Consider the following 27,915-nt stretch of genomic DNA (forward strand, 5'->3'; position numbering starts at 1 on the left):
TGTCACCAACTAGGTTGGTGAGTGAGGGCTTTCTAAAAGAATCTACTGAGATTCTTCCCACTTACTCCTCTCACAAGGAGAAGTGCACTCTTTTGTTGTTTTGATTGTATCTTACAGGGGGACTAAGAGTGCTCCTTCTTATATTTCAAAAAACCCCTCTCTCTCGTTATTTAAGGGTATATTATGCGGTCACCATGTAAATGTGGCAACGGGGCCCGCATTGGACGCTGAACACATCTTTGCGCAACCTAAATTTCAACAATCAACTTTTTGGACCATGGATAGTCGATGCACATGGATATTAGGAAAGTTGCCTGGACTATTCTGGAAAAGTGAGGAAATGCTGGAGAACTGAGAAAGCTCTGGAATCTCTGGAGAAGGGAGAAAGTTCTGGAGAAGGGAGAAAGTTCTGGGGAAGGGAGAAAGATCTGGGGAAGGGAGAAAGTTCTGGAGAAGGGAAGTTCTGGACTACTCTGGAAAAGGGGGAACTTCTGGAGTAGCAAGGAAGCTCTGGACTGTTCTGGAGAAGGGAGGAAGTTACATAGAAGTGAGGAAGTTCTGGGCTATTCTGGGAAAGGAGGAATTTGTGGAATATTCTGGAGAAGGGAGGAAGTTCTGTAGCAGAGGGAGAAGGGAGGAAGTCCTGGAAAATTCTGGAGATGAGACGAAGTTCTGGAGCAGTAAGGAAGTGCTGGACTACTCTAGAGAATGGAGGAAAATCTGGACTGTTACGGAGAAGTGAGGAGGTTCTGGACTGTTCTGGAAAAGGGAGGAAGTTCTGCAGCAGTGAGGACGTTCCGTAAAAGTGAGGAACTTTTGGACTGATCAGCAGAAGGGAGGAAGTTCTGTAGCAATGTGGAAGTTGAAGTTCTAGATTATTCTGGAGAAAGGAGGGAGTTATGGAGCAGTGCAGAAGCTCTAGACTGGTCTGGAGAAGTGAGGACGTTCTTGACTATTCTGGACATGGGTGGGGGGGAGAGTTCCGCAGCAGTGTGGAAGTCCTGGACTATTTGGGAGAAGGGGAGGGAGTTCTGGAGAAGGGGGGGGGGGTTCTGGAGCTGTAAGGAACAGGGGAGGTGTGGCGCCGCGGCCAGGGCGACTGACGCTGGAATCTGTGGATCAAGGTTCGATCCCCGGTGCCGGCGGCAGCTTAGCCCAGCACCATGTGACTCTGGGCAATAGCTCGCTTAATCTTCCCAACGGCCCCCAGCGCCTGGAGACCCTTACGGGTGATTGTTAGCGCTTTACAAATGTGGATTATTATTATTAGAACTCCTATCTAACCAGTCCAAAGCCAGCAACTAATTTCTGAACAATCAGAGGTGTCTGAAAGAAATGGCCGTCAGGCAACAGCACACAACACTCGCCCGAAACACGAAGGTTTATAATAATAAAATGAAAAGGCGGCATAGAGCTGCTGCCGCATAGGTCAGCCCCGCCTTTGCGAGACGCTCTGTCCTCACAAGGCCTAAACTTGCCTATTGTTCCCGGCCTACACCGGGCTGCTGAATGGAGCACTTTGTGATCAGCTTAAGGCAGAAACCCTTCTGCTAATTGAACAAGGGCACCCACAGCACTTAAATCCCGGCATTAATTCAGAATCATTCATATGAAAATTAAAGGTTGAAAAAAATTAACATTTCCTGCGCGCATCGGTTTTCTTCCCTTCACAAAGTGCGTGCGTGCACAGGCCTCTCGCTCACGCACTTTTTTTTCAAATATCGGTCGAAAATGTGTTTGCAATAATTTGATTTAATGAGCTGCGCCGGAGGCTTTGAAGTTTTTAGTGTCGCAGAAGAGCTGAGGCCGTTTAGAAGTAGAAAGAGGCCTTTGTGCACAGGGCGGGGCGGCCGGGCCTATTGTCGCCAGGAAAAGAATGAAATCTTTCGCATCTTTGTGTGAAATGGTTTTTTATTTTATTATTATTTTGCTTTGCTTTTAAGTATGATCCCTGGCCTAACATTGCGGGCCTGAGGCACAGAGCGAATACCTCAAACTGCATCAAATGCGAAAACAGATCTTGAAACTGACCGCAGGGGCGGCCAGTAACTTTACCATGGAGGGGGCGGGGCCGCGCAAGCACTCAAACCAAAGTATTCACACACGTGCACGCACACACCCTTTCACAACACTCAATAACAAATACACATGCGTAAAATCATAGATACGCACCACACAAAAACAAAAAAAACACATAAAACGTACTTTCACTGTAGAGGGGGGAAACCTCGGAGGTCCCGGCAGGGTTGGGACTGCTGCCTTCCCTCATTGGTTGACCATTTAATCACGAAAACAGTCATGTAAGATACCGGGAAGTTGACTGACTGAATGTTTACGAAGTAAATTAAACCTCGTGGCCTAACGTGAAACTCTTGGTTCTTTCCATGGGCTCAGGACCAGGGCACAAGTCGTAAAAAAAGAAGTGAGGGGGGGGGATGCTGTCACCGAAGTGACGTCACGACAGGAAGTGATGTCACAACAGGAAGTGACGTCACGAAAGGTGCCAAGCTCCTTGTCCCAGAGAGGCCAAAGAGTTAAGTCCAGCTGTTTGGAAGGGGGGGATGGCGTCCCCCCCCGGTAAAATAAGTTGGGGGACGCCGTCCACCCACGTGGTACCCCGACTCGAGCCCTGCTCAGGACTCTGGGCACAAGGCATGAAGTGGGTAAACATGCCATAGCTGTGAGAAACGCAACAAGGCTTATGCACAGATGGAGAGGTGTGGCGCAGCAGCCAGAGAGGCTGATTCCGGAGCGCGGGGCTCACGGTTCGATCCACGCAGCCAGGGGCAGTTCAGCATCATGTGACTCTGGCCAATAGCTCAATTAATCTCCCCAACGGCCCCCAGCTCCTGGATCCCCTTAGGGGTGATAAATTCACCATTTACAAATGTGGAATTATTATAATATTACGCGTAGGAGTTGGAGTAAAGGTTCAGACCAAATACTGCATAAACATCATGTTAAAGTCAGAATTCCAAAGGGCAGCAGTAAAGCCTCCTGTAAAGGCCAGGATTGGGCACCATCAGGTCGAGGCACTAGAATCCGTGTTTCCCTGGGTAATCTGATCCGGTTGCATGACTGTACATAGCTATGACGTGTTTACGTGCTCCTATGCTGCTTTCATCGTCCGGCTGAGGACCAAGGAAGCGCTTGTTTGGATTTCAAGGTTCCAAGGTGGTGCAAGACAACTGCTTTCGGGGGGGCTTGCACTTGTCCAGGATTCGGCCCAATTTGTGCATTGAAGGTGCCCTGCCGGTACATATGCCATCGCCATGATTCGTAGAGGCCGGGCGAAGGATTAATTCGGCCAGCAAAATCTGCATAGATCCTGAATTTCACAAAACGTAGTATTACACAATTTCACGTACTATTAACACGAAGGAGACCCGTTCACCCAGAAAATCTCACCAGCAGCAATTTTGTACTCTAACCCAGGCGGAGGAGCGTCGCCCCACTGCTTCTCGCAGTGCGAGAAGCACAAACATAAAATGGTAATAACTTAGCTATTACCATTTTATGTTTACATTGCGGGTGGGCAGGTCTGCCCTGCTCTTTGAGCAGGGCAGGGGAGGAGTGGTATGCCCACTCCTGTGTGCGCACAGAATGTTTGGTCGGCCCCCTCGGGCCGCCCAAACCAGTCATGCGCACTTTCCCCTTCTCCATGCAGCCTGCATGGAGAACATGCCCACCCCATAAGCCCCTGGCTCGACGCCGTCCTGACCAATCACAACACTGCTTGCAGCATTGTGATTGGCTTAGGGGAGCCTGGCTGCCTGCTTCCTGTTCCTATTGGAGGCAGGGCAGCAAGAGAGCGGGACCCGGCCTCAAGGTAAGTTATGTTATGTTATTTTTATGCTTCTATAACGCACGGCCACTCCACAGAGTATCCCGGCGCTTTATCGAAGGTACCCACCAGAAAAGGGAGAAACATAACACTGAGGGGACACGCAAGAACAGGAACGCAATACCAGAATTAAGGGAAAAGCCATGTTTTAAGGGCCTTTCGGAAAGACAGAAGGCTAGGGGCCTGTCTTAGAGAAATTGGGAGGTCATTCCAAGCATGAGGAGCTAAATAGCGAAAAGACCGTCCTCCTGCTCTTGCGCGCTTGATAACGGGAACAGTCATTTTAGATAGGGACGAGGATCTAAGGGATCTGGAGGGATGATACCAGGACAATCGTTTTGAAATATATTTAGGGCCTATACCATGTAAGGCCTTGAAAGTCGTGGTCAAAGTTTTAAAAAGAATCCTTTTGGCACTGGGTAGCCAATGTAAAGTTGAAAGAAGATCAGTGGCTCTGGCTCTTCTTGGAAGGCCAAAAATAGCTTGGGCCGCAGAATTCTGGGCGATTTGTAGACGCCTAACCAAATATTTGGGAAGTCCCAGAAATAGAACGTTCGCGTAGTCCAGCCTAGAGCCGACCAGTGCCTGGACAATGATTTTCCTATGCTGGATGGACACTAGAGGGAGAAATTTACGAAGCATCCGAAGGATGCCAAAACATTTCCCAGTAAGAGAGGAAATATGTGGTCCGAAGGATAAGTCACTGTCGATGATAACTCTCAAATTTTTGGCCTTCAAGGATGAACTAGCAGGAGGGAACATATCCTGCGGCCACCAGAGTTTCCAATCAGGCTCGGAAGTGCAACCAAAGAAGAGCAACTCAGACTTGTCGGAGTTGCACTTCAGTCCATGACGTCCAAACCACTCAAAAACCGCGCTCAAACAACCCCTAACCTGAGCATCATCAAATAGACCATCCCTGTTGCTTACAAACAGGAGCTGGGTGTCTCAGCGTAGGTGACAATCCGGGCGCCAAAAGACTCCGCCACCACCGCCAGAGGAGCCATGAAGATGTTAAAAAGGAGGGGGCTCAAGATGGAACCTTGGGGAACCCCCACTTCTAGCGGTGACATCTCGGCGGAGTAGGGAGGCGCCCAGATTGTCTGTCGGCGGTCGGCTAAGAAGGATTTGAGCCAGCTCCACACCGTTCCCCGCAGACCAAAGTCCCAGAGTCTAGAAAGGAGAAGCGCGTGGGGAACGGTGTCGAATGCCGCCGACAAGTCAAGCATAACCAATACAGCTTTTCTTCCAACATCCAACTCCTCCCTGATGGCGTCTGTGACTTCAAGGAGTGCAGTCTCCGTGCTGAAATTCGCACGGAAACCGGATTGAGTACTGTGCAACAGACCATTTTCCTCGATGAAATTAGAAATAGATCTGTGAACAAACCTCTCAGTCACTTTCGCCAGAGCAGGGAGTAGGGAAATGGGTCTGTAATTAGCATGGACTGAAGGGTCGAGTGCTGGCTTTTTCAAGAGTGGCAGGATCATGGCGCTCTTCCAAGCCTTAGGAACTACCCCGGATGAGAGCGACAGATTCAAGATGGGATTAACCAGGTCGTTTAGAACTGGTGCCATATTTGCTAAACACTTGGCAGGGCAAGGATCCTGTGGAGATCCGGATTTAAGATTTGCCAAGATGTCAAGAGAACTCTCATGATCAAGTAGGGGAAAGTCACACAGGAAAGGACCATGGACTGGCAAGGAACACCCCAAACTCACAGTATGCTGCTGAAAAGTAGACAAGAGAGAATCTTGAATAGTGGTAATTTTCTGTACAAAATAGACAGCCAATTCCCTCAGCCAGGATTCAGAATGAGCATGAATAGGGGTATAAGCAGATGGAGAGGTAAAATCTTTTACCACCCTGAAAATTTCTTTGCAAGAATGCTCTGCCTCATTTATTCTGAATTCCAAATAAGATGTTTTACCTGCCCAAATTGATTTATGGTAGGCTCGAGTCAGTACCTTAAAATTCTGCTTCTCAGAATGATCATAAGATCGCCTCCATGCTCTTTCAGCTTTCTTAAGATCTTGTCGTGCTTTTTTTAGCTGAGGAGTAAACCATGGGGCAGATGTCCTCTTATTGGCAGAATTTTGTTTCTTGACCGGAACCAGGCTCTCCAGACAATCTGTGAGCCAATTATGAAAAAGAGCAATGTAGTCCTCTAAGTTGTCAGAGGTAGGACAGGGAAAATTGGTTAAAGCATTCGATAGCATCTCTCTAGTAAGAAGATGGAAAGATTTAGAGAGATGCTTTAACGACCCAGCAGGTTTGGACCGTGTTGAAGCCATAGCAGGAAAAGAGAAAGAAATGAGAAAATGGTCCGACCACAGAACTGGCATGGGAGGATCTACACAGATAGGCAGGGTAGAAAAAATCTGATCCAACGTGTGACCTTTGTTGTGGGACGGTCCTACGACATAAGGAGATAATCCGAGCACGGAAGTAACATCCAACAGTTTTTGAGTGTCCGGGTCTAAACTATTATCCTTATGAATATTTAGATCACCTAATAGAAGGCAGTGATTAGATCTAAGGCATGGGGTCGATAGGGCTGCCTGCAGTTCCTCTAAAAATGGCCCCACCGAACCTGGTGGTCTATATACAAGAATACCCGTACAAGCCTGGGAGGACGAGAGCTGAAGAGTGAAGCCAAGGGCTTCACTGCCCTGTATATTATCCACAGGGAAAGTGCGACATGCTATGTTCTTATTTACTATGATCGCCACTCCACCGCCTCTACCAGATGGCCTATCTTTCCTAAATATATTGTAAGCGGAGGGTACGGCGTTTGCCAAGTCGGGGGCAGAAGAGTCAGACAGCCAAGTCTCCGTCAGGAATAAACAGGATATCTGCGAATCCTGCAACATATTCCAAATATCTAAAGCATGGCCAGGTAGGGATCTGGTATTAAGTAACGAACAATGGCGGTGGATGGGTGGACTAACCTGTGTAAAGTGTTTACGACCAGGAAGGCGCCAACCACATTCGCTGCAACCTTTCCTCAAAACCCGTCCTCCTGGGAAAACATGATGGCAAAGACCACACGGAGGACGGAGAGAACGCAGCTCGGTACTGGAATACGTAAGCATACTAAGTCGCAGTATGCAGTATGCAGTATGCAGTATGCAACTTGCCCAACAGTCGGACCAGTTGCCAGCCGTCCAGCCCCGTCCGCCTACGTGCCGCTGACGGGCGCAGACGGGCAGGACTCTGGCGCGACTCAGGCGCAGAGAGGGCGCCTCACCTGCGCGTCACCGCTGCGCGTTGAAGAAGGTGGAGCTTTAAATAGTCCGCCGAAATCTCGGAAAATGAATCTCCAAAGTACCTGCACCAAAATGGCGGCGTCGCGCTTCACAGCCTACCCAAGATGGACTCCACTACCCCAGAACCGGGCCCGCCAAAGTAGCGGTGATCTTGCAATGATTTTAGTGTGGGAGTGAGGGGCCAGGCACAGCGCGGCGGCTAAAAACAAGGTACAATCAACATTAAAGCAAAGTAAATGAGAAAACGGGGGGGAGATTAAAAAGTTGCCTGCTGGCAGCGCAATTACGCTACCCAACAGCGTTCAGTCGCAGCCTCACAATGGACACCTTGTCCAGGCTGTCCCAGGCACGGTTCCGCCTTAAATAGTCCGGCGAAATCTCGGAGAATGAATCTCCAAAGTACCTGCACCAAAATGGCGGCGTCGCGCTTCACAGCCTACCCAAGATGGACTCCACTACCCCAGAACCGGGCCCGCCAAAGTAGCGGTCATCTTGCAATGATTTTAGTGTGGGATTGAGGGGCCAGGCACAGCGCGGCGGCTAAAAACAAGGTACAATCAAAATTAAAGCAAAGTAAATGAGAAAACGGGGAGATTAAAAAGTTGCCTGCTGGCAGCGCAATTACGCTACCCAACAGCGTTCAGTCGCAGCCTCACAATGGACACCTTGTCCAGGCTGTCCCAGGCACGGTTCCGCCTTAAATAGTTCGGCGAAATCTCGGAGAATGAATCTCCAAAGTACCTGCACCAAAATGGCGGCGTCGCGCTTCACAGCCTACCCAAGATGGACTCCACTACCCCAGAACCGGGCCCGCCAAAGTAGCGGTGATCTTGCAATGATTTTAGTGTGGGAGTGAGGGGCCAGGCACAGCGCGGCGGCTAAAAACAAGGTACAATCAAAATTAAAGCAAAAGTAAAACATTTTTCTTAATTAAACCCCTTCCACGCGACCTCCTACGTGACCCCCCCCCCTCCCCGCACGACGCCCCACCTGCGAGCCATGCCGGCTGCGACTGCTCGCTCCACACTTCACTTTTTATGCATAGTGGGAATTTACATAAAAAAGAAAGTCATGCGAGATAAACAAGTTATCACTCTAAAAACATGATTTTGTCTTTTTATGGCAATTGGCAAAAGTTTTTGGGAAAAATATGGGACTTCCTAAACTATGGGGTGGCGGAGCCAGTACAAACTCTGCAGGAGGCCTTTAGCACTACCGCTTCTTATCCAGACATGTTGTCCCCCGGTCTGTCCTCTGGGGGGGGACAGTGAGCAGGGCCTCTCGCCTCCTTTCTTCCAAGTGCTCAGACCCTGGGACATGTCGACTGACAGTTTCCAGGGCCTACAAAAGAGCTGGTCACGTCATAGAAATGATAATATGGAAGGAATGGGGTGTGGCTCAAAAATCCCCCAATAACATTTTCCTAATGACCGCAAAACAGACCGGGTTCAGCGGTGGGCTATGACGTCCCAGTTTCAGAAATGAAAACACATTTTGTCTTCCCCTCCTTCAAGTATGGTACATTCCAATGACATAACCCTCACTTTAGGAGGCTCCTGGGGGGCCCACAGGCCTTCAGAAAACCTCATGTCCCTCTAGTCCAATCCGCTTTCGCTTATTTTTCTTTCGCGGATGGCCAACACGGTTAAAACCATGAGTTTACAGTATCTCAGTACTGAAAAGAAGGTTGGCTGCCTTTCCAAAAGACAAGCCAAACTTCAAAATAAATTCAAAGCGCATTTGTGAAATTCAGAGATTTTCAACTTTCTGACAGCCTCTCTCACAGCTCGGTGATGGACTGAAAGTCCCAGCAGTACACTTAAAAAGTCAAAATGATCAGTGGAAGGGTCCGAGGATTAAAAACATAAGTTGTCAGTTAAAGGAAATGTATATTTTTGCAGTTAGCTTAGTGGTAAAAAGTAAAATAAAAAAGAAATAAAAAAATCCTTATTTCCAGGGCCAGATGCTTATTCAAAGGATCCAGAGACCTGTCGAATTCCTTTTTGTGTGGCCCCTATCGTGTGCTGTTTCTGTTTCCGCCTTAGGTAAGATGCTAAGTTTTTCCCCGCTTTGTTTGCGGTGCACAGGTTAATAGATTTGTATTTCTTGATCCAGGTCCCTGCTCTCTCACTCAGTATTCTATTCAGTTCGTACTTCCTTTTAGTCAGGCTTGTGAGGGTATTCTTATCTTCTAGTTTGGCTATGTGGCTATTCTCCAGATTTTTAATTTCTTTCTCTAGGTCTACAATTTTTTTATTTCTCTTTGTTCATCCTACCCTTGACCATCATAACGGTGCCCCTGATGGTGGCGAGGGTGGGCCCCCCCGCCCCCCGGGCGTTTTTCTTCTCCTTTCCTTTCCATCTTCCTCCACCCATGTATATACCATGATCCATGTAAATATATATTTTTTTCTATATAGACAATAAAAAAATTACTGAAATAGAATTCCTTTTTGTGTGGAAAGGGGTTGCCAGTCCCCATAAAAGACAACTCCTTATGTAAGTACTCTTCTGCGAAGACTACAATTCAAAGCCGGAGTTGTGTTGACCACAAAGTCTGGGGAACGACCTCCCCCTGTACCTCCAAACATCACCCTCTCTCCCTGAATTCAGAAAAGGACCTGGCTCTTCGACTGATCCCAGCAAGCACCCAGCGCCCGGATGCCCTGAGGGGTGATAAGTAGCGCTATACAAATCTGAGTTGATCGATTGTTGGGGCAGTAAGAAGGGACTATTCACAGATTCTGAATTAAAAGCTGCGTCATGGTTAAAAGGTTTCACAGACCTCTCTCCAACAGGGCGAGACATGCAATGTTGCCTCTCCAATGCATCCACGTCCAGCTCCCACCGTGAACCGCGCAGCAAAAATACAATAGTTTTTGAAGCATTACAGAAGAGATAAGGGACAACACTTTAAGGGTTGGTTTTGCAATTGAGTTAAAATGATATAGTCCAAGGGAAGACCTTCTCAGCCGTACTGGTGCCTCCCTGGCAAACCCTAGTGGGTAGGAGACATCTGGATTAAATGTGGTCATGGGAGACTCGCTCCAGTTTGGTTACGCATAATTTGACAACCCCTCTCCTCTCCCCCACCCCCCCAATCCTCTATCTGGTTCTCACAGCTGCATAAGGAGAAAGAGAGAGAGATAGAGACTAGAAGATGCCTCTACTGACCGCTGAAGCAGCGGCGGCTTCTCCGTTATGGCAGAGGAGCGTCGCCCCATTGCTACCAGCGCAGCAGGCACACATATTCATAAGATGGTATTAAATGCAATTTTATTATGTGTGGCAGGCTCACGCTGCTTCTACACGAGGGCAGGGGGTGGGGCTGATTAGTACAGTCATACTTACATCATCAACCTGCCAGTGTGCATGAAAGATTGGCCGGCTGTCTAAAGCCAACCAATCTGCCATGCGCATTTCTGAGCCTGCAATCCCAGGGCTGAAATACCAGCTCTGGGATGCCAGCTGCAGGCACCCAGCATCAAAATGAGTGCTGGTTTAGCCAGCTCCAGGATTGGTTGGATTCCTGTGGCACAAGGGACAGAGTTCCTCCCTTTCTGCCCCAGTCCGAGGAGAGCGCCCAAACGAGAGACGGCAACTGGAGCATGTGGCCAGCAACTTGCATATGGTGAGTTTTTTGGGCTAAACAGCGCTATGTGATGAATCAGGGGGTTCAGTAAAAGATGGAAGCCTTCGAGGCACACATTGTGCTTATAACCAGGCTTCTCCAATGAGTAGCTCGTGACTTACTCGTAGCTCTCAAGCGACCTGTACGTAGCTCTCCTGTGTGCGGCCCAGCCTACTTAATTTTAGCCTTTTGCTTGCGGGAATTAATATATGCATACCAGAAATGAGAGTATATATTTGAGATGTTTGGAGAAAAATGGCTGAAATTCCAAAATATAGTTATAGCTTATGTTGGAATCATAAATCACGTGATGTTAGGGAGACTTTAGTAATATTATTAAATCGGTCAGATTGGCATTGCAGCCATGGCTGTTGTGTATTACCTATGTAGAGGCTTTCCAATCAGACAATTCCATGTTTACATTATTGTTACCAGCCCTGGCTAACGTACTGCTGTGATCACTGCTAGTAATCTTGCACATGGGGTTTACTAATGGAATCTTATCTGAAGTGGTTACTACCATAACACTAATAATATTAGCAGCTCTGGATTAGTATTTCCATTGATCAAACGTGGCTCTTGTTACAGAAAAGGTTGGCAAACCCCTGATTGTATACATTTTGCTAAGTGTAGAAACCCCATTAGACCAAAAAAATCTGTTAACAAAACTGAGTTGAAAGAATAAGTTAAACCTAATTTAAAATAAACAGCCAGAGAGAGACAGGCCCGGCTCGGCCTCCTGAAGGGGTTTGGGTACTGTACATTCATGCGCATTTGAATACGGAGGCGCGGTTAGTCATTTTCAGAGACAGATCGACGGATATAATTTTATTTACGCTGGAGAGTAACTAAATAAATGGCCCTGGCATTCAGCGAGCGCATTCATTTAGCAGATTTACAGTTCTAATTAAATAAAGTGAACGGGGACGGGGACACAGGCATTCAGCATGGCAAGCGACTGACGGCGCCCCCTGCGACAGGCTCGTAGATTACCGTCTCTCAGACCTCACAGGGAACTGGGATAAGGAGCTGTCTTCTCAGGTGAATTTCCAAAGCAAGAGAAATGCAAACGAGAGCTTGTGCTTACGAACAGGAAGACCGAAAGAAGACAGCACTCTGGGAGTGCGGTCTCAGCCAACGAGTATATGAGACTGGTCGCGGTGTGCTTGTACGGTCTCTGCCAATGAGTATAGGAGACAGGCCGCAGTGTGCTTGTGCTGTCTCTGCCAATGGGTATAGGAGACAGGTCGCGGTGTGCTTGTGCTGTCTCTGCCAATGAGTATAGGAGACAGGCCGCAGTGTACTTGTGCTGTCTCTGCCAACGGGTATATGAGACTGGTCGCGGTGTGCTTGTACGGTCTCTGCCAATGAGTATAGGAGACAGGCCGCAGTGTGCTTGTGCTGTCTCTGCCAATGAGTATAGGAGACAGGCCGCAGTGTGCTTGTGCTGTCTCTGCCAATGGGTATATGAGACTGGTCGCGGTGTGCTTGTACGGTCTCTGCCAATGAGTATAGGAGACAGGCCGCAGTGTGCTTGTGCTGTCTCTGCCAATGGGTATAGGAGACAGGTCGCGGTGTGCTTGTACGGTCTCTGCCAATGAGTATAGGAGACAGGTGGCAGTGTGCTTGTGCTGTCTCTGCCAATGGGTATAGGAGACAGGTCGCAGTGTGCTTGTGCTGTCTCTGCCAATGGGTATAGGAGACAGGTCGCGGTGTGCTTGTACGGTCTCTGCCAATGGGTATAGGAGACAGGTCGCGGTGTGCTGGTGCTGTCTCTGCCAATGGGTATAGGAGACAGGTCGCGGTGTGCTTGTGCTGTCTCTGCCAATGGGTATAGGAGACAGGTCGCGGTGTGCTTGTACGGTCTCTGCCAATGAGTATAGGAGACAGGTCGCGGTGTGCTTGTGCTGTCTCCGCCAATGGGTATAGGAGACAGGTCGCGGTGTGCTTGTACGGTCTCTGCCAATGAGTATAGGAGACAGGTCGCAGTGTGCTTGTGCTGTCTCTGCCAATGAGTATAGGAGACAGGTCGCAGTGTGCTTGTGCTGTCTCTGCCAACAAGTATAGGAGACAGGTCGCAGTGTGCTTGTGCTGTCTCTGCCAATGAGTATAGGAGACAGGTCGCAGTGTGCTTGTGCTGTCTCTGCCAACAAGTAGAGGAGACAGGTCGCAGTGTGCTTGTGCTGTCTCTGCCAATGAGTATAGGAGACAGGTCGCGGTGTGCTTGTGCTGTCTCTGCCAACAAGTATAGGAGACACGTCGCGGTGTGCTTGTGCGGTCTCTGCCAATGAGTATAGGAGACAGGTCGCAGTGTGCTTGTGCTGTCTCTGCCAACAAGTATAGGAGACAGGTCGCAGTGTGCTTGTGCTGTCTCTGCCAATGAGTATAGGAGACAGGTCGCAGTGTGCTTGTGCTGTCTCTGCCAATGAGTATAGGAGACAGGTCGCAGTGTGCTTGTGCTGTCTCTGCCAACAAGTAGAGGAGACAGGTCGCAGTGTGCTTGTGCTGTCTCTGCCTACAAGTATAGGAGACAGGTCGCAGTGTGCTTGTGCTGTCTCTGCCAAGGAGTATAGGAGACATGTCCCTGTGTGTTTGGGCTGTCTCTGTCAACAAGTAGAAGAGACACTTCCCAGTGTGCTTGTGCTGTCTCTGCCAACAAGTAGAGGAGACAGGTTGCTGTGTGCTTGTGCTGTCTCTGCCAACGAGTAGGAGAGAGACTTCCCAGTGTGCTTGTGCTGTCTCTGCCAACAAGTAGAGGAGACAGGTCGCAGTGTGCTTGTGCTGTCTCTGCCAACAAGTAGAAGAGACATGTCCCAGTGCGCTTGTGCTGTCTCTGCCAACAAATATAGGAGAGACCTGTCGCGGTGTGCTGGTGCTGTCTCTGCCAACAAGTAGGGGACACTGCGGTGTGCAGAGGGATTTAAACAGAGCAAGGGGACAAAAAGTGCCTGTCAGAAACAAAAAGTAGCATAGCATTTACGTGCACACGGACCGACAGCTATATCTATATATCTATCTACATCTGTATAATGGGGGTGCCCATTACAACCGAACTGCTACCAGCTTATGTCCTTTACTCTCTGCAGGTGTTCCAATCTCTGCAGGGGGTGCAGGAGATGTGCTTGGTACCACCCAACCTCGAAACAAAAATAACCCTGCTTCAGTGTTTGAGCTAGACACCCCCTGAAGGTAACACCTGAAAGATGGAGGCCACGTGCACTATCCACAGACCTACAGGGTGCTGCCATGTGTTGCACAATATTTAAAACATCACAAGATCACACAGTTAAGAGACATTGAATGCTAAGGGGAGTTGGAAAGTATATTCTAAGGTAGGTTGCGAGCTGGTGTGGTGGTTCCAAAGTGTCAGATCCTTTGCAGGTTTTGTAAACTCCCCAAAAGTGGAGGGGAGTCCAGGCGCCCTTTTGATGATGGCAAGTGCAGGTGTGACCTAAGGTAACACAGGAAAGCACTAGCCGGGTCCAAGAAATGGCCATCACTGGTTGACATGAATCTGGGGGTGATCTCAGAGGTGAGGACAACACTTCTAACACCTACAGGCTGTTTCGTTGCATCTCTCAAACCTCTCCAACCTTTCCTCCACTTCTAGGAGCTTCCTGCGTCAACGTTTCCAAGATTGTCAGGCCTGTTTCTGCAAGAGATTATGGTCAATGGAACCATGGGTTTCAACACTCCAGGCCCACTGAATAAATATGTTTTGAGACGGAAATTATTCAGGATGCTAAACCAACGTAGATGTCAACAGTTTGGGCGAGGAGCCCTTCTAAACCCTGGCGGCTGAATACAATGTGTGTACTACTCTTAGAAGATGAGTACTTTCGAGTCGTGTCAAGATGGCCACCTATCGAATCTCTTTCCTTGTAACCATGGCTCCCAGTGCCATGTTTCCCCCTGTAAAATCCATGTCAGGTGTGTACCACACCTGGTCTCAACACCATCATCCAGTTATCAAGAGCCTGTAAGATTGTTTACTCTCAGTCCAGTTACCGCCGGCATGATACCGCTCAATGTCCTAATTAAACGGCAGCCTACCCTCCATTAGCTCTGCGTCAATTAGAGCGCGTGACAGTACAGAATGTTGCATTCTGCTACAAATGCTACAATGTTGCAAAGTATTTGATTTACACTGCATGCAGGCTAACAGAGAATAAATCATTTGTAACAATCTAAATACACAAAATCGCAAACTGCCTGGATTTTCTTTGGCAAATCTCTCAATGCACCCCCTGTGCCTCTTGGGTTGGACAACGGTGGTCCAATCCCGTTCTTCGCTTCAGCGCACTCCTACGTTCTTCAAGGGGTCACGTGCAGGCCATGCCGCGCACAAAATAGTCAACAAACAGCCTTTAAGGGGGAATACAACGCAAGGGGTTGTAGTGGAAATTATTCAGTTATGGAAGAAAGGGGAAAAAAAGATGGACTTCACAGAAACCGCTCTGTGGAAGCCAAAGCTCCGCCTACAGCACGCGCAAAGCGTTCCGTTCCATGGTAGTCATCACAAATGAGATGCTGAACTGAACTATGATGGAGTTGTCTTCATATGTAAATGGACTGTCGCGAAGCACTTGACCGTTGACCCATATGGACTCAAAAGGCGTGAGTCATTGACCCAAGTACAAGCGGCCGGCTTGTAAGGTCCAAGGGGCATTATGCAGCACAATGATGTCATCGTTCTGTTGGAGCCGTTTAAATGTATAAGGGAACAAATAATGGGCCGTCCCGTCTCAAGTCAACCACGTAATGTCTGCCAAGATCTACCGATAAGATGACACAGCTGGAATTCACAGAATAAGTTATCTGAACATCTGTCACATGTCTCAACTCTCCACCTCTCGGGCAACGAGCCATAATGGGAGTCTTGTCTGAAGATACCAACCCAAGAGCTTGTCGTGCACGTCGCATGGACGGGTAACCAGTATGGCAGAGTTTGAAGGTCCCGTGCCCCAAGAACTATGCCTCTGGTTTTGCCTTTTCGAATGCAGTTGGAGAACATCGGAGTGTTATTCAATTCCAGTTATGGCACAGGTTTTATGGTATAAGGGACTGACCTATAGATACCTTCTACATTGTGCGACGACTAAACCCTAAGGAGTGTGCGTCTAAAATGGGGTTGAGTGTTGCCCTTTTCACGTCAAGGCTGAGCCTCTGCCTTTATTTTTGCATCAATTGATTTTTGTGGTCGGTGGAGCACGTTGCCTACTCTGGGTGTGCAATGACCAGTGCTCTGGTGACCTCCAGTAAATGGTTGAAACATTTCATGAAATCACCTATACAGCTACGTACAAACGTGTAGACACACACACACACACACACACACACACACACAGATATATATATATATATATATATATATATATATATAAAATTATATATATGCACACATATATATATACACATATATACACTCATATATATATATACCTTAACACACACACATATGCACCTCTAGAAACACCTGCACACCTATTAATATGTACTTGCAAAAACAATGACGTCTATGACGTCATAGAACTGTTTGCACGTGAACGGATGTAGCAAAATCTTGCAGGAAAGGAAACCAATGCACGTAGGGACACGCGTGCACATGCACGTACAGAAATGCACGCACATATACCCCCAGAGGCACGCAGGAACAAATCGGAGCCGGCTTCGGCCCTCTGCTCGAGGTTTCACCACCCGCCTCACAGTAAATAGAGGCGCCTTTAATATTATCTTGGCGACGAGACATCGCAGATCGTTTGCTGTTTTGGCAGGGGTCCCAGATCCCTGGGGGTATAAACCTACTCCCTGGGGATTCCCACGCCACCCAGGGAGACACTCCCCCATTTCATGGAAAGCTCATGCTCTAGAGTCAGACTGATCTGGGAGGGATAGCCGTGCCGCACCCCACAATCTGAGGCGGACCCGTCTACAGGGGCGTCAGGAGACGTCCAGACACAGTGTGCCTCTGACAGGCTGGGGCGGGACCAATCAGGGCAGGCGCACGCGACATACAACTGACACTCGCCCCAAACTCTGCACGTGTGTTAGTGGTGACTCAGACTTTCATCCTTCTGAGACTTCTTCATTCACATTAGTTAATGACGTGCTTGGCTACCCAATGGTTTATTTAACATTTAAAGGGAAAAAGTAGATACTTTGATAATGTTTCCATTAAAGATCCAAATTCTTATTATTACCAAGCGACAAAACCTGGTCTAACCACAAGTTATAACACATCTCACCACCGTTTTAGGTACTTTATCAGCCAATCCCCAGCCGAGCACACACCCCCCCCCCTCAAAGCCACCTGCACTGGGAAAGGGTCCATATTTCTACTGTGCATCAAGTGCAGTCAGAAAACCTTACCGTAGATAAGTTATCAGCAACTTATTTATTTATTTATTTATAAAGTTTTATATAGCGCAAACTTGATCCCGAAGGATATCAGAGCGCTTTACAATTTGAGGCAAAGGTAACAAATCAGAACATTAGTCTAACATGGGGAATCTAATGGGCATTGAATCAACTAGTACAAACATAACAGCTCAATATAACCTGAGTGCACGAGTAGGAATGGGCTATGCGATGGAGCAGTTCTACCACATTCTTCGTTCACCCAGGTGTTTAAATGATCTGTTGGATGTTCAACATTTGATTCAATGCCTTTTAGACTCCCCATTTGACTCTTGTTTCGATTATTGTTTTGGGTACTGGTTATTATTCCTGTATATGATTATTGTATGTACTCCACTTATCTCTCTATGCTCCATCGCATAGCCCATTCCTACTTATCTCTCATGGCCCACGTGAACCATGCAATTGTCATCCATGCACCCCCCAGATTTTTTAAATGTGATTTTTTTCCTCTAAATTAGCACCCCTCTTCAGTTGGCCCCTGCCTAGTTCGCCTACATGGAAAGGCCACCACAGCCAACCAACCGGCTGCAGTCTATAGCGCTCTCGAAGAAAGCCACAGAGAGCAGGCTATCCGGCAAGATACTTGCACATCCCTGAAAAAGAAACCCTGGAAGGGGACATGCATATTGATAGAATATATATTTCTATGCAGAGGCGCGCGGTGCCATCCAGGTACTAGCGCCCCCAAGGAACAGGAGCACCCGGGGCTTTCCTGCCTGGAACAAGCAGAGCCCAGAGGGATCCGACGTCTCTTCCATATAGATTTTTCCTTTTTTTTAAATGTAAAAAACACAGCATTGAGGAAATATTTAATTACACAGCTATCAAAGAACCTTGAAGTCATTCCCGAGTTCTTTTCCCCTTCAATATGAAAAGCCTTTTAGATTTACCCACAAACAAGTTAATTCAGCTGCTCTCTATGCAAATGTATGCAATGGTATTTCAGAGGCGGATATTAATTTGAAAGTGCGCGCTTCCTTCCCTCTCCGCTGGGTTTTGAAGGAGGGTAATGAGAAATTCAGGACGGCGGCTGATGTCACTCGCTGGAACGCCAACAGGGATGGGGGCTTGGAAGCATATCGCCTAGCCAACCTCTGCGTGGCCAGCGTGTGCACAAGGCGGCCATCTTTGGAGAGCAGCAGGTCCAAGGTGGGGCAAAGGTAACCAGGACCAAAGTGTCTCAGGTTAATCTTTCAGCCATCTTGTAGTGACTGCAGGCACGCTAGAATCCCTCGCAAAGTACTGTGCATGTACGGTGGTGAAGCGGTGACCGCATACTTCCTTGGGGGCCAAGGACAAGCCGGCAATACGGGTGATCATGCAATGGGGGCAGTGATTGGGCTGTCTTACCCCTAAGAAATCGACATATGTCTAGTTCACAGTACCTTAACTCACACAAGACAAAACACTTTCTCTGGATTGCCATGCAAATTCACAAATTCTCAATTTATCGATCCAACAGAAATTGAGAAGAATTTTTGCTCTTCCCATGCCGTATTCGCACAGTCCGACATGGCGGTCGATCCTTCTCTTACCTGGGCCCTTTTCATTGGGACAGGCTTCCACCTTACATTCACGTCTACTCTGATTTTGTCTGCTTCAAGAACCTACTTAAAACCTGGCTCTTTTGACGATATTTCTTCCTTTCTTTTCTCCTCTGGGTCTGCACTTCAGCGCAGAGATACCCCAGCGGCTGTGATTCGCTGCGCTATATTAAGTTTCGATAATATAACATAGTAAATAACAATTGTATAACAGAGGTATAGAACGCAACAACCGACTTGACACTCATTTCATCATCTGGGATGCGTGACATGAGGAGCGGATCCTTCCTTAATAGTCCAATGGAGCAACGGCGGACCCCTCGTTCCGCACCTCACGCCATTTCCAATAAATTAGTTAGCCGCAGATCCTTCCTTAAGTCAAACTTGCAGCCCGCAATTTACAGAAATCTCAGCCATAGTCGTGAGTAACTGCACAATCCCTACAGACAATTTTATATTAAAAAACTGGGAAAGTATAAAACCAAAAAGAAAATCTCCTAAAGTACTATGTGGGAGACATCAGATACAAACTTCCAGTTTGATGTGGATGTAGCTCTGAAATCCTAGGCATTATCTGCAAATTTCTGCTCCCAATAGTAGAAAATTATCCTTGACAAACACATAAACCATTACGTCACGTCCAAGACCATCACGATGGACGTCGTCAGAGTGATACGTTACATCCGACATGTCAATTGTTCTTCGCGCGGTTGCCTTAGGGTAATACGGCATGTCAACATGTCTATGTTTAGAGTTATAAGGAAACCAACTTACGACTGATGAACGCTGCAGTTGTAGAAGACAAAGTCCACACTGGCAAATTTCTTCCCGGTCTCCTTGGATTTCAGGTAGAGTTTCACCACCCTCTTGTCTCCTATGAAAAGCAAAAACACTAGTTAAGCCCTGGAGTCTAACTGGTCATACTAATCCTTTGGACATAATCCACATCTTTGACAGAGAAACCCCCAGATCTGGATAGGAGATGGCTGCATTGGGGTATTGAGAAATGCAGATGTGCTGAGGTTGACTCTGCTGTCAGACACCTTGGACGGCTGGTGCCTCACCTTGAATCAACTCCAAGTGGCATTTACATGAATTGCAAAAGTCTGGTTGTCGTGCGGAGATACATATCTAATTAAGGTCTGAAATTCAGAAGCTTCATCTAGATAACCTGCAGTTCAACTCTCCAGGAAGGTGCAACTGGGGAGTGCAACAGTTTTGCCTTGTGGATTTTTTTCTCACAAAACCAATATTTTGAATTTGAGAAGATGAGCAAAGCTTGTCATAGAAGATTTCCCCCCCCCACCAAATCTCCATCAAGAATTTCCATAGTAACATTATTTTGGGCTAGGGTCAAAAGCAAGAGCGCAACGCCTGAACAGAGCCAGACTGTGCTCAAAATCATGACAGCCAGAGAAGAGACATGCAAGTGGCAGCGCAGAGCCGGCAAATTATGCGCTGTGAAGACTAATGAGAGAAAACAACTTGTTTATTTGGAACGCCCCCTGCTCTGCGAGGAGGAGAGGGGAGTATTAATAGATCTCATCAGCCTGGGTGGAGAGCAGAGGTGGCAGCTCGGAAGCCGGCGGGACTGGCAAAGAAATAAGATGGCGCTTACAGGGGCAGAACTGCTACCTCTTCTCACCCCAGCTTACAACCACCCACCCAGCACAGACCACATCAATATCTTGTACCTCTGCCTACTCTCTACTAGAAAGAGAGAAGCGTGGCTCAATGGTTAGAGCGGCAGACCCTGATGCAGAGGTCTGGCCCGGGACCAGGGTTCAATTCCCACCTCGGCGGCTCTTGGACTCAATTTCCCCGGACCTGATAATTCTCGCCTCGGTGCCGAGTCTAATCATGGGTCCCACTCTGTGACTCTGGGCAATAGCTTGCTTAATCTCCACAAGGGCCCAGCAGCGCTTGGATGCCTGGCTTCACCTTGGGGGTGCCCAGGAGTGGACATTTCACAGGAAAGCCAGGATGGGTTCCACAGCGGTATGAATACAGCGCTACGAGACCTCTGGGTAGAAGTGCGCTATATAAATACAAACACATTTACATTTACAAAGGAGTAGTGCTAGCACGTGAGAACAGACTCTAAAACATCTCTAGCAGCAACAAACTGCGAAACAGGCCACCAAAACAGCAACCATCTGTAAATAAAGTAGGAAGCTGCACCCAACGATGCTAGGGCATCCGACCCGGACCTGGGTCTCCTGGATTGAATATTTAATAACAGGCTGCAATTATTATATGGAGATAATTGGGGAGAGAATGTGGCCTAACGGCTAGGGCGGTCAACCTCGGAGCTGGAGAACCGGGTTCGAGCCTCGGCAGGGATGCTCAACATTCTGTGATCTGGGCAAATCACTTAATCTCCCCGTGCTTAACAAAAATGAATGTGTCCTCCTGTAACGTAACTAGTGCTCCTGTAAAGCGCTCCGATACCTTCAGGTCTAGTTCGCGCTATATAAAACTCCACACAAAAAAAAAATACGTTCGAGATTTTATCTGCTGTAGGTGTCTACTCTTAGGCAAAATCAATTTTTGCAGCCTATTTTACCATAGACCCAACCTACTACAGAACTACTCTTGCCACTGGACGGTTCTAATATTTTTTTAGTCTTCCAATGAGCAGGAAGCGAAATTTATTCAAATGGATGGGAATTTAACAGTTCGGTCACGGCACTCACCATTCTACATGCCCTCAAATAAAGGTGTGGGGGTTCTGTTGGGTTCTTGGTCAAGTCAGTCTCGTACTCACCTCTCCATTACCATGGTATAAGAGGGCCTAGTGCGTTAGAAAATAGGTACAGTCCTCTGCCCTAGAAGCGAAGGTGCCGGATGAGCCAGGACCGCGGTACTCACCTTGGCCCCGCGTGATCGGAATGATGTCCTTTGCAGACGGCGAGCTGCAGTAGATGCTGCCGTCACTGATCCGACCTTCCGACTCCGTAAAATCTTCAAAGGAACAGTTCACCCCCAGGGAAAGATCGGGGACGTTCCAGGCCTGGAGAACCAGCTGCAAAGAACAAGAAAGGAAGATTGGAAACGAGGAAATAAATCAAATATCCCAAAGAAAGAACCACCAAGAGATCCAACCTAATATCCTCCGACAATCCACCCTCCCACTCAGAACCCAGTAGCACTCTCCTAGGACAATGAAGGACGTCTGATGTGCCAACACGCACCAGTAGCATTCATGGTACCTCTTAAGCGAGCGTGTTGACCAGTCCTTGGCCACCTTTGATGAACGTTAAATGACCAACTAGTGCAATGCACTCGTCACAGCTCAGGACGGCCAAGAGACACAAGACTTTTCAAATTTAAACGATGACTTAAGAATAAGTCTACATGTTGATGGTCAAATAGCCATATGGCCCATCCTTAAAAGAGCAAATACTATCAACGAGCTATGAAAACTCCTCATGTTGGGATTCTGGTCGATAAGTAACCCCCCCCTTCTGTACAAACGTTTACTAAAAACCATCGTTGAGAACTCCAGCCGAGTTTGACAGCTTTGTTGTTCAAGATGAAGAGTGGATGGCCCTGTGGCGGTCCTGGACAAGTCAGTCTGCACAATTCAATAGCAAGAAAACTACATATAACCCAAGCCATCAGGGATGTAGACAAGACCAGGCTGGGCAGATTCTCATTACTTTGCCTCCACCTACCGGGATCTCGGACATGGTGACGGAGATATTCTTGGGCTGGACGGTCAGCTGTACACACTGACGCACGTCTGACGCAAACCGCTGGGGCTCGTCCGCACGTTCACACCGGTCCTTCCGGGAACATCTGAAAAAAGAGACAAATTCTCATCAAAACTAGCAACAATCAAGTACACCCACCATTAAAAAGTGTACACTTGCACCCACTAAGTAACCCAAAAAAATAAAGAAATATAATGCATAAAATACATTGTTGGATTCTGCCCTGCCAAACAACAGCTTACATTGGGGACATTTGATTTTAAGACATCCATCCATGCATTTCAAATCTTTAATGATGCTCATATGCACGAAAAGCCAAATTCACACCAAAAGGAACCTTCCAGAGAAACCCTTGGCCCCCGCTGTTTAATTGCTTTTCATCAGGACCACGCATGAAAAAGAGGCAAAAACCTGCAATGGATTCTCGTCCTAGCGAGAACATTTTCTTACAAGCCCCAGATTAATGAGGTACCAGCTCACGAATAAAAGCGATCTTATTTTCCTATTGTGTGTGTTCTGTAAAACACTGTGGGGGAGAGGTCACAAAAGTACAGCAGAGTGACTTCCATGGCCCACCAAGCTCTGTTATGCAACGTATTCAGGGTTGGACATTAATGAGTGCAGTAAATTTAATCAAAGGGCCGATCTGGGACATTCACGAGGAGTCAAATCCATAAAAATAGAAGATGCAAAGTGGGCAGGTTTGCTCATCACCAAGCAGTGCACACGTAAGCACAGGGTCTGCTTAGATGCATGGGTTGAGTGCGGGGACACGCATTCAGGGTACAAAGTAAGCATATATGCAAGGTGGCCAATCTCTGACCAAAGTAGGGTCCAGTTCAATCAATCAATCAATCAATCAGTACTTGTAAAGCGCACTACTTACCCGGGAGGGTCGCAAGACGCTGGGGGAGGGGGTGCCGCTACTGCTCGAAGAGCCAGGTCTTGAGGAGTCTTCTGAAGGTGAGTAGGTCTTGGGTCTGTCGTAGGTGGGTACGTGTATGTACCACGTGCAGGACATCACATTAAAGAGCACCGCACATTCTATCCAAGTGTCCAGCTGGGTGTGTACATATGGAGCACAGGGATGCGTATTCAGTGTCCCGCTTGGTGCATGTGCACAGGTGCACACAGATGAACGCAGTTGACTCCGTTTAAGAATTCAGCTAAGGGTACACGTGCAGGGCCTTATAATAAATGCAGGGAGTACATGCTGCGTAAACGTCTGTACATCTATGCAAATCGCAGATTACTTGTATTACCACACGTGGCGCGCACTTGATGTACACGCCGCAGGTAAGGCTACATACGTCATCGAACAGAAGAGATTAGATTTACTTGCAGGGTCTACCGACTAGTACGTGCCAAGTGTACTGACCGCTGGTTTAGGGGTCACAGAAACGCATGAAAACATCTCGAGAGAAAGGACCGGGCTAGGGAAGAGTCTCCTATAGAAAGAATAAAGGAAAAAAATGCAAATGAAAAGCCTAGAATGAGATGCTCAGAATTAAAATTACTGAAGGGAGTAAATTGTGGAGGCTTGTGCAAAGGGGCGCCAGGGCGCTGCCCTGCCAACATAAAGCCCATTCCTGCTCCAGCTATCAGCTGGACATTACAGCTACAACAAGTAAACAATCCTTTGTTTATAGGTAATGGGGTAAGTGAAAGGTGTCAATCATTACCTCTTCCGCTTCTACCTCGTAGTGCGCTGTTTGCAGAGTCGACGATAATGTCACGGGTGGAGGCTGTACAGCATTCAGAGCCGTATACCCTCTCGTGCAGAGTGCCACAGGCCTCATCCTTAAGCCCTTCCCTCTTCAATGTCTATATCTCCAAACTTGCTCCTCTGTTCCGGGACTTTGGGTTTAATCGGACGTCCTATGCCGACGACACCCAGATAGTGGTGGCTGCCTTTAAGAATCAAGCCTCTCCTGCTCAACAATTTCAGAATAGCATGAGTGCAATAAATAGATGGATGAGTACACATCGTCTCAAACTCAATTCTGAAAAAACCGAGGTCCTAATTTTTGGCAATACGCAACCCAACTGGGGGAACCTGTGGTGGCCGGCAAAGATGGGCTAATCACCTAAACCAGCGCACAAGGCTAAAAATTTGGGAGTATGGTTCGAAAATAAACTGGCACTCTTACTTCAGAGAAACGCCATCGTCTCCGCCTCCCATTTTCTTATTACGAAAATAAGGAAGATCTTTCCTTACATCCCCGCGGACACGAGGAAGACAGTGGTAACATTGCTTATCCACTCAAAATTGGACTATTGTAATGGGCTTTTTTTAACACACAGAAGCAATGTCTAAAAAAACTTCAGACTGCTCAAAACGCAGCGGCTCGGCTGCTGGTTAACATTTCTAGGCACAAATCCGTATCCAAAGAGATTCGTGGCCTGCACTGGCTCCCTGTATCCCAACGCATCAAATTCATGGCCCTGTGTAGGAGAGTAGGGTCTGCAATCCTATGATCACCCAGATTTTTGCTTTTTGCTGCACTGGTTTACGACTTTCCCTGGCTGTGGGCCTGCTAATCAGACCCACAGCCTAGCTGTTCTCTCTATCCAAATTGTACCCAGGTACTGAATTGGCACTGGGCCCTCTCCAAGTCCCTGTACCCAGGGCTGAGGTGCACCCAGAAGTCTCCCAGGGGCTGAAGCACGTATTGTGCCACCCCTGGATTGACTACCTAAATCTGACACAACTGGCTGCACGACAGCTGGGGCAAGGTGGTGTACTCACCCTTTGCTTTAGATATAGTATACCTATATCTAACCCTAAAATGGACACACAGATCTCCTATCAGTCACTCCTATGGCAGGCCTTAACAATCCTGGAGGCAGAGTGCTTGGAATCGTGTGAGATGGTGCTCTGGCATGAGCTGAGCCTGTCTGCGGCTTTCGGGATCTATCCCTTAGCCGTTTCCATGATATCGCATACCATATACTCTTAAGTGCATTATAATCCTCGCGGTTATGTGCCAACTCTGGTATCGCTTTATCAAAACATGTCGAGTAAGGTGTCATACGAATTGGAATACTAACCCCTCGCCAATTCTGGCGACGGGGTTAGCATCCCACCCTTCTAGAGGGACACGACATGCCTGTAACCTATAACCCGGTTAAAAGTCAGACAGAGCCTTAGCATCCACAAAATGGATGCTGCCACCGAGACACAAGTCTGCCCTCCTGCTGCTGGGAGTCCTCCCAGAGCAGGAGATAAGGACAAAGGGTTTCCTGCCAGGGGCGGTGCCAGCACCGTCCCAGACAGGGTTTTGTGTATTGTAGGTAGGCAGGGCTTTAGAGGAAGGTGACTGCAAGTAGCACCCCGGTGCTCACTGTGCATAGGCCGGCTTGAACCAGTTCCAGGGTCACTCCAGACCCTGTGCTGGGGAAAAGCCCGCCAAGGAAGTGGGTGTAACCACCCCCCTCCTAGTCCCACCCATAGGGCAGGACTTAGTCGCGTGCCAGCCCCTTTTTACAGGATAAAGGTAGAGACTGGCCCCCTTCCAAATCAGATCATCTTTGAATCCTGAAACTACTTTCTGCGAAAGGAACTCAAGACTTCTTCCTAAGATTTCTCCCTTGTGACTAAGGAGTAGTCACCCTGCACCCGCAGGCACCATCTACAGAACACTGCGGTCTGCTGCACGTCCTTCCTCCGGAATCCGACTGCCCAGCTCGACGAGACCCGGCTTCCCTGGCACCTCTGACCTCTACCCACCTCTACAGCACAGCTGAGAACCGTGGGTGCGACGAGACCTCGAGGGACCGGCCATCGCCAAGACTGCACGACTTCTGCACAGCAAGCCCGCCGAGTATTCCACTGGTGAGTGCTTTGGGGTCCGAGAAGCCCCGACTCTGAGCAGCTCCAGCTCCGAAGTGCAGCCCCCCAGCATCTCCACGATCTGCGTGGGGCCCTTCTGCTTTCCGCTGCTCACCGCGTTGTTTGGCTACTAGCCCGTTGGCTTGTGGCCTCCCTGACGACGCCCGACGACATTTCTGCTGCTAGTCTGGTTGCTCCAGACTGGCCCTTGCTCCCTCCCAGAAGAGGAGCACCCTGGACCCTCCTGGTCCACTCAAGACGCCATTTTGAGTCCACCGCGTGGGCTTGAATTAGCCAAGGCTTGTTGCCCAATCCTGGGTAACTTCGACGCCAACGACTTCATCCTTCGTGGGACAGCTCGCACCTCCATCCTGGTCGCCGACAACGCCTCCTGGTCCGAGAGACTGCAGAGCCCAGCAGCGCCCACTCACCTGACTGCGGTGACTTCGCCCGGTGCCATCCTGGTGCCCACTTAATCACTGGCTAGTGATTCAAGAACTTGGTCCCCTCTGCTTTCAGGTTTTCTTCTTCCTTGATCCAGGCTTGGATCCATCGAACTTTCCTTCACTGGTCGCCTGCCAGCAACTTCTTCCTTCCAGGCTCCCGGTCCGGCAACGAGATCCCCGACGTCTTTTCAGGCCTATGCAGCTGCAGCCCCTGGGCTAGGTAACTTCGGCACTCCGGTGTCCCAGCATAGCCTCACTATCCAAGGGTCAGGATCCACTGTCGTTTTCTTCCTACCAGGTCGGGTTCGCCCGTGAACACTAACTTTGCCTTTACTAGCCTCCATAGACTTTGTCCCGCATCCCGCGTGAGAGTGCACACTCTGCACCCGAGTCCCCTGGGCCTCCTAGTAGTAATCTAACGATTCCCTAGTCCAGTCCTAGCGATTCCAAAGCCTATTAGAACTGTTACTTACCTGCTAGTAATTCGCATTCCACTTTTAGTGTATATGGTTTTTCGTGCCCCTCGGGCATTTGTGTAACGTGCTAACTTAAAAGTATTTTCGTAAGAGTTTTGTTGTGTGCTTAGCACCCTGTCCTCATAAAGAGTACAGGGTTGTTGTGATCCTAATAAATACATTGTTTATTTTCATAACACTTGTGTGGTGTCCTTTCACTGGGTGTTCAAGGGGTAATGTGATGGTAAAACAGCTGGCTTAACACGCCCTCTAGAGTCTTAGCCTTAGACTGCTCGTATCCATGCTACTAGGATAGCTGGTCTATAAGGTTGACTTACAACCAATCATCAATAAGGGTTGTTTGGACTGATATATAGTGATCACTAGAATAGTGAGCACTGCACATCAGGCCAACTTCTCACATTGGTGAGCAGCGGTTGGGATTTGAGCTTGCTGTTGTTTTACCACACATGCCCTAAGAATATCTTGTGAAAGATCACATAAGTACTAAAGGTACATATAACTTAGCTTAGAATACTCTGAGTTCTACTGAACCAGCTGTTGTAGCTCCTAGGGCCTAGCACACCCTAAACTACAACTCTAGCAAGGGATCAGTAGGCAAACATATAGTGTAGGTAAGTGCACCACTTACACCTCACTAGAAAAGCATGTCGACTCAGGGGGACTCTGCTGAGACTCCCCTGGTCAGTGTTGACCCTCCACAGGTCACTTCAAGATATGCAGCTCTCAATTTTCAG

The 27,915-nt window shown here is 48.2% G+C and overlaps 1 protein-coding gene across 2 annotated transcripts in view; it reads right to left on the reverse strand.

Moving 5' to 3' along the window:
* Positions 1 to 27,915, reverse strand: part of PLXNA1 (plexin A1) — a 589,805-nt gene that overhangs the window by 210,856 nt on the left and 351,034 nt on the right. For both annotated transcript variants that reach the window (XM_078661729.1, XM_078661728.1), the window contains exons 6-8: positions 22,386 to 22,509; positions 21,580 to 21,733; positions 19,483 to 19,582 (exon numbers count right to left, since the gene is read on the reverse strand). In XM_078661729.1, coding sequence (XP_078517855.1) covers positions 19,483 to 19,582; positions 21,580 to 21,733; positions 22,386 to 22,509 — 378 coding nt within the window. The remainder of the gene's footprint in view (positions 1 to 19,482; positions 19,583 to 21,579; positions 21,734 to 22,385; positions 22,510 to 27,915) is intronic.

Source organism: Lissotriton helveticus, chromosome 9, assembly GCF_964261635.1.
Source record: "Lissotriton helveticus chromosome 9, aLisHel1.1, whole genome shotgun sequence".
Lineage (NCBI taxonomy): Eukaryota > Metazoa > Chordata > Amphibia > Caudata > Salamandridae > Lissotriton > Lissotriton helveticus.